The sequence below is a fragment of the Ovis canadensis genome, chromosome 13 (genome assembly GCF_042477335.2).
Source record: "Ovis canadensis isolate MfBH-ARS-UI-01 breed Bighorn chromosome 13, ARS-UI_OviCan_v2, whole genome shotgun sequence".
Lineage (NCBI taxonomy): Eukaryota > Metazoa > Chordata > Mammalia > Artiodactyla > Bovidae > Ovis > Ovis canadensis.
The window spans coordinates 39,979,413-39,992,648 of record NC_091257.1 but is presented as its reverse complement, the minus strand read 5'-3'; the positions used below and the strand labels follow the sequence as shown (position 1 = coordinate 39,992,648).

General features: G+C 42.5%; 1 protein-coding gene across 27 annotated transcripts in view; it reads right to left on the bottom strand.

Annotated features, from left to right (window-relative positions):
* Nucleotides 1–13,236, bottom strand: part of KIAA1217 (KIAA1217 ortholog) — an 817,826-nt gene that overhangs the window by 107,064 nt on the left and 697,526 nt on the right. For all 27 annotated transcript variants that reach the window (XM_069547449.1, XM_069547447.1, XM_069547448.1 and 24 more), the window contains one exon: nt 12,000–12,093. In XM_069547449.1, coding sequence (XP_069403550.1) covers nt 12,000–12,093 — 94 coding nt within the window. The remainder of the gene's footprint in view (nt 1–11,999; nt 12,094–13,236) is intronic.

Genomic DNA, 13,236 nt, shown 5'->3' with positions numbered 1-13,236 from the left:
TGCTGTAAATCTCAAATGTTTGCATGTGCACATCACTGTACTGGCTTTAGCAGAGAAGGCATTAACTGAAAGTGTGTGATGGAAAAAATGCTGACATAAGCCCCTTTTCCAACCACATGTTTAAGGAGAATTTCCTCAAAGCACGACACTGTTGCAGGGAAACACAGAGAGTGTGAAGATGAATGGAATAGGGGTTTGTTCCCACGAAGCGTGGAGTTTAGAAAAGAACTTCAGATGCGTACATCAGCAACTACAACACAGATAGGAAAAGGCGAGGGTTCTCAGAGAGGGGAGAGACAGGCGAGGTCTGATGGAATCAGAGAAGGGACGGTGGTTAGTGAGACTTGGATAAGAGAGGAGTTAGGAAAGGCATGTTGAAGGTAGTAGCTGTCGAGTTAGGTCTTCAAAGATGGACGGCAGAGAAAAGAGAATCCTTGCACACTGTTGGTGAGACTGTAAATTGGTGCAGTCAGTATGGAGATTCCTAAAATAACAGAACTACCATATGACCCAGCTACTCCACTTATGGGTATTTATCTGAAGAACACAAGACTACTAACTGAAAAGATACTTGCACCCTCATATTCACTGCAACATTATTTACAGTAGCCAATATATGGGAACAACCACAGTGTCCCTCAGTGGATGAATGGATGAAGATGTGAAATATGTACACGCATATACATGTATACAGTCAATGGAATACTGCTCAGCCATAAAAAGGAATGAAACCCTGCCCTTTGCAACAGCATGTATGGACCAGGAGGGTATTACACTAAGTCAGACAGAGAAAGACAAATGCCATATGACTTTAGTCATATGTGGAACCTAAACAAACAAAAACACCAAAGTTAATGAACAAACAAAACAAAAAACAAAGTCACAGATATAGAGAAGAGATTGATGGTTACCAGAAGGAACGTGGGTTGCGGGGAGGGTGAAATGAATGAAGAGGTCAACTGTAGGATAACGGATGGAAACTAGATGTGTGATGGTGACCACCCTGGAGCTTGTATACAGATACCACACACCTGAAACTTGTATAATTAAAGAAATGAGTAGCACATGGGTCCTGATGATGAAGCCAGTACTGTGGGGAAGGACAGTAGGGACCACTGGAGGGATGAGGAGGCCAGTTTTGGAGCTTGTCTGTCTGGCTCTGAAACTAGCTCCATCTCTGATGTGCTGTGTGGCTTTGAGAAGGTTTCCTGACCTCTTTGATCCATATCTGAAACAGGGTGGGTGGGGGTCATAAGAATTCCCCTCACACTGGGTTGTTCTGAACAAATGAGAGTGATTATGAGCACAATACTCCTCACGGTACCTGGCACAATGTAAGTCTTAGTTATTAGTACCGCTGCCATTATGTGAGTCAAGGGGACATGGGGCAGCTGGGTCAAGGAGGATGTTGGAGAATGAAAGAAAATCAGCTAGGAGTGGTTTCCTAAACTTCTGTTTCTAAGGGGTTTTCTTGTCTTCCCTCAAATCCCAAACCCTTCTTTTCAACCAGAGCACTGCCTTGTAGAAAAAAGGCCCTGAACTCTGTGGCAGGCCAACTTCACACATACATACTAAATTATATATATATATATATTTTTTTTTTTCCTTGCTTTTCTTTTGTTTGGCCATGCCAGGTGGTAAGTGGAATCTTAGTTCCCCAACCAAGGATCGAACCCGTGCCCACTGCAGTGGTAGTGTGGAATCCCAACTACTGGACTGCCAGGGAATTCCCTTCTTTTTTCCAGGTGGGATACCCTTTTAGCCCAGTCAGAAGAGAGCAGAATGGAACATGTTCACTATAAAAGGAGGCCAAGAAACAGATGCATAATATATACACACAAGAGAATCAAGAAATGAAACAAATATTTAAAAAGATATTTCACGTGTTCTAAAATCTTGTTAAGAGCATCATTTCAAAACTTGCAAAGCCTGAAGGGAAATGTCAAGGAAGGGAGGCTGTGGGCTAAGTAGAAAGAGTCATAACCAGGTTCAGGTCCTATGTTTGACATATACCAGCTGTTTGGGCCTGGGAAAGACGTCACTGGCCTCAATTTTACCATCTATAAAAACTGAGTCAGTGTGCAGGGTTGTTGACTCATTTAAATAACATGTAAAGTATTTAACACTGGCTTCTGTGTGGATGCAGAATGGTCTCACATTGAGAAACGCAATGGAACAGAATGAATACTACTTATATACCATGACTGATTTCACAAGGAAATTAAGAGTCTACACAAATCACTACAATTTTGCCCCCACCAAAAGTCAAACTAGAATGTATGACAGAAAGAAGATGAAAGCTAGAAAATTAAAAATAGAGGCCAGGCACAAAGCCAGGACACACCAACCAACACACGCGCTGCGAATGCCTGTACGCTGGCTGTGGGTGGGCCACAAATTTAATTCTAAGCCTTAGAGTAGCAACACAAAGAGGGAAAATGATCACTTACAAGATTCAAAGTGTCCATATGATAAAAATAAACCGGGAGAAGCACAACTATTTCTGGTGATGAGAACAGAGAGATATTTATACAGTGGGTTCTCATTAATGACAGAAGATGAATAATACACCGTTTGGAGCACCATCATTATAGTACTCAACAGATCGGCTTAACAAGCGTTTACACTTGCCACAGATGAGACAGGAAGACTGGCTTTCTGAGGCATACAAGAGGAACATGAACGGGCGTGTGCCTCTGAAGAATTTACACTCTTATGGGATGGGATGCACAAGCATCTAAATGATTAAACCACCAGGAGAATGTACAACATGCCCCCCCAAAAGGAAAGATTAAATCTGACAGAGAAGTCTTCACAGAGTAGGCAGTCTTTTATTTGTCCTCTAGAAGAGAGGTGTTTTTTTTTTTTAAACACTTTATTATGGATATTTCCACCAACCATAAACATAAGCAGAGAAAGTAATATAATGAACTCACAGCATCCAGCTCTGACATTTTTCAACATTTTACCAATTTTGTTTCATCAGTTTCCACTTTTGGGGTTTGTTTTGCCAGAGCATTTTAAAGCAAACCCCAGCAGCTGTACCATTTTAGCCTGTAAAATACTTCGGTGGGTCTCATTTTTAAAAACATAACCACCTAGTCATTATTATACCCAACAGAATTACCGGTTATCCGTTAATATCATCTGATTCCTAACACATGTTCAAACTTCCCAAACAGTTTCAAAGATGTCTTGTACATTTGGTTTGTCCCCGTCAGGATTCAAACATGCTGCCCACACGGCTTTTGGGTTGTTAGTGGACGGAAGAGGCCTGAGAAATGGAACAGGGTCTCCGCCCACCCTTTTACCATACTTGTCAACAGAACTGAGCTATTGTCCTGTAGTATGGTGGCTGGATGGATTTTGCAAGACATCAAAGAGGGAGGGAGAGCGCATTTCAGAGGCTCAGAGCAGGCACTGAGGTGGCTCAGCTTGGGTGTTGGGATGGAGGCGATACGATGATCAGCCTGTGCTATTCCTTTTTTGGGGGGCTGTGCCATGTCGCTTGTAGGATCTTAGTTCCCTGACCAGGGATCAAAACTGTGACCCCTGCAGTGGAAGCATGGAATCATAGCCACCAGACTGCCAAGGAAATCCCAGCCTGTGCTAGTCTTTCGCACAATGGGAGGTCGGGCTTTCACACAATGGGAGGTCGGGCTTTTGCACAATGGGAGGTCGGGAGATGACTTGGGAAATTGCTGCTAGGTTGGAATAAGAGTTGGGGAGACTGGGTAAAAGCTGTTGCATTACCAACTGAGAGAAAAATAAGGCATGCTGTCACTACAGCATCAGAACAGCCCTGCTAAGAGCCTGGAGTCTGCAGCCAAGCTGCCCGGATTCAGATCTCAGCTCTGCACTCTCTCGCTGTGTGGCCTGGGGCACACGTCTTCAACAAACTTAAGAAACTGTTTTCTGAGCTATAAATACAAGGGCTTGTACCAATACCTGCCTCAAAATGGTGTCTTGAGGATTTAAATGAAATTACCCATGAACAGGCATCGTCAAAGGCACAAAAACGTTAGCTACTGTGAGAGTCACGGTGCAGGCCAGGGCAGCAGGGGTGTGTGTCAGAGGCCCTGCAGAGTGAGATGGATGGGTTCTGAGGACTGGTAGGATGATTTGAAAAACAGGAGTTAGGTCACTGAAGACGCACTGATAACTTTTAAAATCATTTCTCTCTGTCTCATTTAAACACACAGGCACCGCACTCATAGACACACCATCGGCAGTCACGCCTTCATTCACAAACACAGGAAAACAAGCGGAAAGGGTTTGTGGTGGAAAGAAAGATCAGGATTTATTTTTTTCTTTTTTGACAGGATACACTAGAAACATTGGAAGAATATCCATACGGAGATAACTGCTCGGAAGCTGGACACTGGACTTGCACTCTAGAGAAATGGCGGAGCTAGGGACAGAGTTTCAAGGGTCGTCTACACTGACCTAATGGTTAAATGAGTAGTAACACAAAAAAGACAAGTGGAAAGGTACAGATGAAAGAAAAAGAGCAAATTCACACACACACACACACACACACACACACACACACACACACACCCGTAAAGCCTGGCTAAAGGCCCTGCAGACCATGTAGAGGGCAAGAGAAAAAAGAAGAGTTAGTGAAGAAGGCTGGGGTGTGTCTGCATGTATGCAAGGGATTCAGAGACGGCAGTATAACGGAAACCAAGGTTTCTAAGGAGACTGCCCATCACTGTCAAATGCAGGGCTCAGACAGAAGAGGTCTGGGGGGCAGTGACTGATTTGGGCATTCGAAAGTTATTTAAGATGCAGAGCCAATACTGGGGAATATGTTCTCTATGCAAATGTGGAAACTGTCTAACATTGCGAGTAAAAATTCAGGACATAGAGAAAGCAGAGAACTGACTGATCGCAGCAAAGAACCTCAGGAAGTAATCTCAAAGTACACATGAAGGAGAAAAAGGGACTTCCCTGTAGTCCAGTGCCTAGGACTCCTCACACTCAATTCAGGGGGCCGGGGCTAGAGCCCTGGTCAGGGAACTAGATCCCATATGCTGCAACTAAGACCCAATACAGCCAATTAAATACATAAATAAGAAGAAAGTGGAAAAGCCTGAAAACTGCAAAAAAAAAAAAAAACACAAAAAACAACAAAACCCACTAGGTCCAGTGAATGGAAAGTCCCTGGTACCCTTTGAGAGCTGCAGAATGGAATATCTCATCATCTTCTTAGTTGCACATGTGTGAATTACAAACTTGTGAGTACATATATAATTTTAGCAAAAGGGCCCATTCCATGTGATGAGCTCAGCCCCTTGGGAATTGAATTATCAAAGCTCCTATCTAATGTGATGAAACAAAAGCCAGGCAATTCATTTAGATCAGGGAGATTTGCACCCACGTATAAAGAATCAGGAGATGCTCAGTTCTAGCAGAGAACCATGAGTCTCCCTGGATAGATAGCTTCAAAAATGCTCAGTTCTGGAAAAAAAGAAAACTCTAAATGGAAAAGATACACGCATCCCATTGTTCACAGCAGCACTATTTACAATAGCCAAGATATGGAAGCAACCTAGTTCAGTTCAGTTCAGTTGCTGTTGTGTCCGAATCTTCGCGACCCCATGGATTGTAGCACGCCAGGCTTCCCTGTTCATCACCAACTCCCAAAGCCTACTCAAACTCATGTCCATTGAATCAGTGATGCCATCCAACCATCTCATTCTTTGTCGTACCCTTCTCCTCCCACCTTCAATCTTTCCCAGCATCAGGGTCTTTTCCAATGAGTCGGTTCTTCACATCAGGTGGCCAAAGTATTGGAGTTTCAGCTTCAACATCAGTCCTTCCGATGAATATTCAGGACTGATTTCCTTCAGGATGGACTGGTTGGATCTCCTTGCAGTCCAAGGGACTCTCAACAGTCTTCTCCAACACCACAGTTCAAAAGCATCAATTCTTCAGTGCTCAGCTTTCTCTGTAGTCCAACTCTCACATCCATACATGACTACTGAAAAAACCATAGCTTTGACTAGACGGACGTTTGTCGGCACAGTAATGTCTCTGCTTTTTAATATGCTGTCTAAGTTGGTCATAGCTTTTCTTTCAAGGAGCAAGCATTTTTTAATTTCATGGTAGCAGTCACTGTCTGCAGTGACTTTGGAGACCCCAAAAATAAAGCCTCTCACCGTTTCCATTGTTTCTCCATCTATTTGCCATGAAGTGATGGGACCAGATGCCATGATCTTAGTTTTCTGAATGTTGTGTTTTAAGCCAACTTTTTCACTCTTCTCTTTCACTTTCATCAAGAGGCCCCTTAGTTCTTCACTTTCTGCCATAAGGGTGGTGTCATCTGCATATCTGAGGTTATTGATGTTTCTCCTGGCAATCTTGATTCCAGCTTGTGCTTCATCCAGTCCAGTGTTTCTCATGATGTACTCTGCATAGAAGTTAAATAAGCAGGGTGACAATCTACAGCCTTGACGTACTCCTTTCCCAATCTGGAACCAGTCTGTTGTTCCAAGTCCAGTTCTAACTGTTGTTTCTTGACCTGCATACCAATTTCTCAGGAGGCAGGTCAGGTGGTCTGGTATTCCCATTTCTTTCAAAATTTTCCACATTTTAATGTGATCCACACAGTCAAAGGCTTTGGCATAGTCAATAAAGCAGAAATAGATGTTTTTCTGGAACTCTCTTGCTTTCTCCATGATCCTGCAGATGTTGGCAATTTGATCTTTGGTTCCTCTGCCTTTTCTAAATCCAGCTTGAACATCAGGAAGTTCATGGTTCACGTACTGTTGAAGCCTGGCTTTGAGAATTTTGAGCATTACTTTTCTAGCGTGTGAGATGATTGCAGTTGTGTGGTAGTTTGAGCATTCTTTGCATTGCCCTTCTTTGGGATTGGAACAAAAACTGATTTTTCCAGTCCTGTGGCCACTGCTGAGTTTTCCATATTTGCTGGCATATTGAGTGCAGCACTTTCACAGCATCATCTTTTAGGATTTGAAATAGCTCAACTGGAATTCCATCACCTACACTAGCTTTGTTTGTAGTGATGCTTTCTAAGGCCCACTTGACTTCACATTCCAGGATGTCTGGCTCTAGGTGAGTGATCACACCATCGTGGTTATCTGGGTCATGAAGACCTTTTTTGTATAGCTATTCTGTGTATTCTTGCCACCTCTTCTTAATATCTTCTGCTTCTGTTAGGTCCATACCATTTCTGCTCTTTATTGCGCTCATCTTTGCATGAAATGTTCCCTTGGTATCTCTAATTTTCTTGAAGAGATCTCTAGTCTTTCCCATTCCATTGTTTTCCTCTTTTTCTTTTCATTGATCACTGAGGAAGTCTTTCTTATCTCTCCTTGCTATTCTTTGGAACTCTGCATTCAAATGGGTATATCTTTCCTTTTCTCCTTTACCTTTAGCGTCTCTTCTTTTCTCAGCTATTTGTAAGGCCTCGTCAGACAACCATTTTGCCTTTTGCATTTGTTTTTCTTGGGGAAGGTCTTGATCCCCGCCTCCTGTATGATGTCATAAACCTCTGTCCACAGTTCTTCATGCACTCTGGCGATCAGATCTAATCCCTTGAATCTATTTGTCACCTCCACTGCATAATCATAAGGGATTTGATTTAGGTCATACCTGAATGGTCTAGTGGTTTTCCCTACTTTCTTCAATTTATGTATGAATTTGGCAATAAGGAGTTTATGATCTGAGCCACAGCCAGCTCCTGGTCTTGTTTTTGCTGACTGTGTAGAACTTCTCCATCTTCAGCTGTAAAGAATATAGTAAATCTGATTTCGGTGTTGACCATCTGGTGATGTTCATGTGTAGAGTCATCTCTTGTGTTGTTGGAAGACGGTGTTTGCAACCTAAGTGCCCATTAATACACGACTGGCTTAAGAAGACAAAGGGCTTCTCAGGTGGCACTAGTGGTAAACCCACCTGCCAAAGCAGGGAAAGTAAGAGATGTGGATTGGATCCCTGGGCCAGGAAAATCCCCTGGAGGAGGGCATAGCAATCCACTCCAGTACTGTTGCCTGGAGAATCCCAAGGACCGAGGAGCCTGGCAGGCTCTGGTCCATAGGGTCACAAAGAGTAGGACACGACTGAAGTGACTCAGCACACAGCATATATAAGCATGTATGTACGTGTGTATATATACACATAAATATACACACACACACACACCATGAAATACTCCTCATCCATAAAAAGTATGAAATATTCTCATTTGTAGCAACATGGATGGACCTACAGAATGTTATACTTAGTGAAGTCAAGAGAAAGACAAATAGTATATGATACCACTGATACATGGAATCTAAAAACAGCACAAATGAATCTACATACAGAACAGAAACAGGCTCACAGACATAGGAAAAACAAAAAACATAGGGTTACCAAAGGGGAGAGAGAGGGAGGGACAAATTAGGAGTATGGGATTAATAGATACAAACGGTTATACAGAAAGTAGGTATTCAATAAGGATTTATGCTGTATAGCACAGAGAACTATATTCAAAATCTTTTTTTTTAATAGAGTTTTTTGTTGTTAGTTGCTCAGTTATATCGAACTCTTTGTGACCCATGGACTATGGTCCATCAGACTCCTCTATCCATAGGATTTTTCCAGACAAGAATACTGAAGTGGGTTGCCATTTCCTCCTCCAGGGGATCTTCCTGACCCAGGGATTAAATCCAGGTCTCCCACATTGCAGGCAGGCTCTTTACTGGCTGAGCCACCAGGGAAGCCCCATATTTAATATCTTATGATAGCCTCCAATGGAATATAATCTGAAAGAATAACTGAATCACTTTGCTGTATACCTGAAATTAACAATATTGTATGTCAACTATACCTCAAATTAAAAAGATAAATCAATTTTAAACATGCTCAGCTAGATGCTCAATGAAAAATATAGCACATGTCTTTCCCACTAAGCATCTATTCCACATATGCTCTGAGGTCCATGACCTTGGTCCCACCAATGTTCTCCAAGTCACACAGGCATATTGGTAACAAGTGGGTAGCCGGGACGACCGGCTCAGGTTGCCTTGGGAGACTGGCGATGGACCAACAACCTCAGGTACAGGACTGCGTTTAACCAACTCAGGTGAGCAGTTATCCACAAATTCCTCCCCTTGAGTTAGTCTAGAGCCGTTGATCCTTGTTCTGTTCTCTATTTCTCATCTTTACCACGAGCAGTGGGCTTATGCAGCTGGGTTCCTGGCAGGGCTCCACAAAGCTTCCTTCCCTTTGATGGCATCCACCTTCATCAGGAAGGAGAGAGAACTCCAGCCCCCAGAGCCAGAAGGTGAGGCTGAAGGGATTCCAGGTCTTTTAGCTCCTGGAATTCATGAAAAGGGGCCAAGTCGCAAACTGCAGACATAACACCAAGTTGGGTTTTGTTTTGTGTGTGTGTGTGATCAAGTGTGGTTTATTCCAGAAATAAAAGATTTTTTTTAAGTCTTAATATTGAAAAATGGCTTTTCATTAATACCAGTTTATGATTCACCAAATTATAACATTGACAAACAAAAGAATGTTGTTATATTTGCTGATCAGATAATTATTCCATGAGACTATACATTTTTAAAATCCATTTTGACACAAAAGAGAAAACTGAAAATTTTTCTGTACAGAACTTTTTTGAGAGCCCACTGGATGAGAACCAGCTTGTTGAACTGTGTCCACCCCTTCTTTGGCGAGTTGGTTTTAAAACTACGTTCTCTGTCTCATTTCTTAGTTGTCTTCATTGAAACTTGAATGCTTTTTCTATGGGTTGGATGGTGAACATTTGTTTATTCTCCTCCAGGGAGAACAGTTTGACTCTCTCCCAGAGAATAGCACTGTCTAAAGTAGGCTGTGGGCAACTTGGAAAGTGACCACAAGGGTCTCATCTAAAAGTAAAAATAGAGCAACACTACTGAAACCCAGAGTCGAAGTTCTGAATCCTAGTAGGCTCTATCCAGATGGTTAATATTTGATTTTCTCCCTGCTTTACTGCTGGTCCTTATGGAGGTTCCACATCTGCTTAAGAGTTAAAAACAGGTGTCCTCCCCAGCCATAAACAAGATTTTCAGAGGCAATTCTAGGGCCCCTGTGTGGGCTCCGTGAAACAAAAACACAACTCTGAACACCATGAAACTCCTAGACATATCAAAAAATAAGGATCTCCAAGGAGCAAAGACTCTTAAGAATGTTGCTTTAGCAAGAGATGAATGAGGTCATGAAAAGCAAAGAGAAGCATCGTATCTGGCACATACTTCGTGATGAGCATGACTCCATCTGTCTTCACGTGGAGCTGGTTTACATGGAAAGTGTAACTGACTAAAAATAAGCTTCCAAATCCAAGCTTTTCTGCAGTAGCAGCTCAGCCTCCCCTTCAAATCACATGTCATTTCTGACATAAAAAAAGCAGCCATGGAGAACGCAAGAGGCCTCTTCCTCAAAAAGTGTGTAGGCTCTGATCCTACAATGTCATCACTCAGCTTGCAGTCCAGAACCACGTGGAAATTCTCCCAGCACTTTCTATTGCACCTCCTGACCTCTTGGTCCTCAACTCACAGACCCCGTGTGGCCGGCAGAACAAAGACATCTCCATCCAAGTCTCCAGAACCTGTGACTACATGGGAAAGGGGATGAAGGTGCCCGATCAGCTGACACTAACATAAGGAGATTATTCTGGAGAACAGGACCCAATGTAATCACAAGTGTCCTTAACAGTGGAAGAGGAAGGGTTGGAGGTGTGACGAGGGAAGCCAGGTCAGAAAGACGGTACTTGCATGGGTTTAAAGACGGAGGAAGAAGGCTGCAAGCCAAGGAATGGGGGTGGCCTCCAAGAGCTGGGAAAAATAGGAGTTTCTGGAAAGGAATGCCAATGATCCCTTTATTTTATTAGTTCACTGAAGTTATATTGGACTTCTGACTTCTAGAATTGTAAGACAGTAAATCTGGGTCATATTAAGCCAGTGAATATGTAATAATTTGGTACAGCAGCTAAACACAAACTAATATTCACTGCCAGGAAGCAGAGTCCTTCAAGAAACCTCCTGCAATTCTAGGACAGGCAGTGCCTGGGTTTCTTTGGCAATAAATCCTAATCATTTACTTTTTTTTTTCTAGTTAAACTCCAGCATCCAGTGCTAATCATCAGAAAGGATGATAGAAAATGTCGAGGCATGTTCTAAATTTGGGGGTGGGGGATGGGGTGGGGAGGTGGAGGTGCATCTGGAAAGCGAATCTATTTTTGCTGCTCATTTTTACTGCAGAGGAAGGAACCACTAGCATTACTGTTAGAAATGCACTCTCACTCAAATGGACTTGCATTAGTGCGATTTTACAATCTGTCTTTTCAGCTTCCCTGTGCTTTATTCTTCAAAACATGCCTGTGTGTTCTGAATAATCTTCTACAATGCTCTAAATCTAGAGAATTTTAGCTCACAAAACATGCAGATTTTTGTACTTTGCCCTCAACACCATGCAGGTGACATTTGATAATATTTAACACTATTTGCTGTTGCAACAGCAAACAGTCCTGAATTAGAAAGTGAAGAATGTATTCAATAATTAGAATGCTGGGACTTGGAATAGCTGATAGAAAGATATTAATAGATTCCACATGCCGTTGTGCACAGGTTTTGCTGTCATTCGTATGTCAGTTTTGCTTTAAATGGAGGAAAAAAATTAGCAAGAGATCCTCCGAGTAAGTTAATTTATTACAGACCAAGAACCCTTTCACATACAGATCTTCAGGACCCCTTTGGAGTGAGGACCTAACTAAATTCCATGCTTAGAGATGAATTAGGATGTGTCAAGCCCTGTCTGAACCCTCTTACTCCAAATAATGAGGGAATCTGACTTCTCTACCAACAAACAATGTCATTAGACAAGAAGAAGAACAGTTAAGAACCCCGCATACCTGGTGTTTCAGTGTGATCACACCCGGACCACATGCCAGAGGCGGGATGATGGTTCGACCCATAGAATTAAAGTAAAAATAGAACAAGAACACTCACCCTCATCTCTCCGTTCACAGTTTTCGGTGTGTGGTTGAATGCGTGGGCAGGATCCTTGTTGTACACTTTGAGAAGGGATCTGTCCTGAATGTTCCTGGAATCAAAAACATCAATAACTATGGCAGATGAAAGGAGCCTTCTTGTGGCCATTTCCTTCTCATCTACTCATAAGAATCGGGTAAAAGATATCTACAGACAATCCAGCCGTTGTGTGCAATCAACCAGACAAAAAGTTCTTTTACCATAAAAATAGGCAAAGATAAATAAGGCAAAGGAGAAAAATGACTTCAGCTTTTCTTTCCTTTTTTCCCCCATTCCTCAGGAAAGTATTACTCTTTCTCCATAGCTCTCCACCCATAAATATCGGGTAGCATAAACCTTCTTTCAAGATTCTGAGCAAGGAAAGCTAACACTTCATGAAACAATAAAGTTCCCATATTTACAATCTGTTCAAAGGGATTTGGTTAATATTTAAATATTTAATTGTTTACTTTGCCCAGACACCTGGTTTTCTGCTTATCTCATGAATGGATGCAAACGAAAAATGCTTTTTTCCTCTGAACACCTATATCCAGGGAAAGAAAAGGTATTTGCAGTCCAGAAAAAAAGTACCACAAAGATCAAAACTGGCATCTTTATGATTTTTTTCCCTTCCATAATGGACTTAAAAAAAAATACTGTTCTACATACAAGTTGAATTCCAGAAAAAGCAGTAGATAAATTCTTCCCCTGGTTTGTCTCTCCCTTGGAATCCAACATTTAGAAACTCTAGAGTCAATCAGACTGCAGCAAAGGACAGAACCACATCTCGCTGACAGCCTACCTTGAAATTATTTAAGAGCTTATGAATATCTACGACGTCCTTCGCCCTCCATCTTCAGTTTTCATCAGCAGAAGAGGCCCCCCCCCCCAGGCACGTTCAGCCCTGTCTACACTGCGGTGCCTGCCAGCGCTGGCATGGTGAGCTCAGGGAATCTGGTGCAGGAAGACATTCCTTTCCTCCAGGTGCAGCCACACGTATTGTGGGCCGATCACAATCACTGGGATGATTGGCTTGTGTTTTTGTTTTCAATGAACTGGAGGATCCTTGGACTAGTCTTGCTTCCTTCCATCAAATATCTGTCAGTGTTTGCTTTGAAGCGGTGACTAGCCCCAGCTTGTACCGTCGCTCCACATTTCAAGCAACTCCTTAGAAGTCTGCTTAAGGGGAGGCGTGTGGTCCTTGTTACTAGAAAAG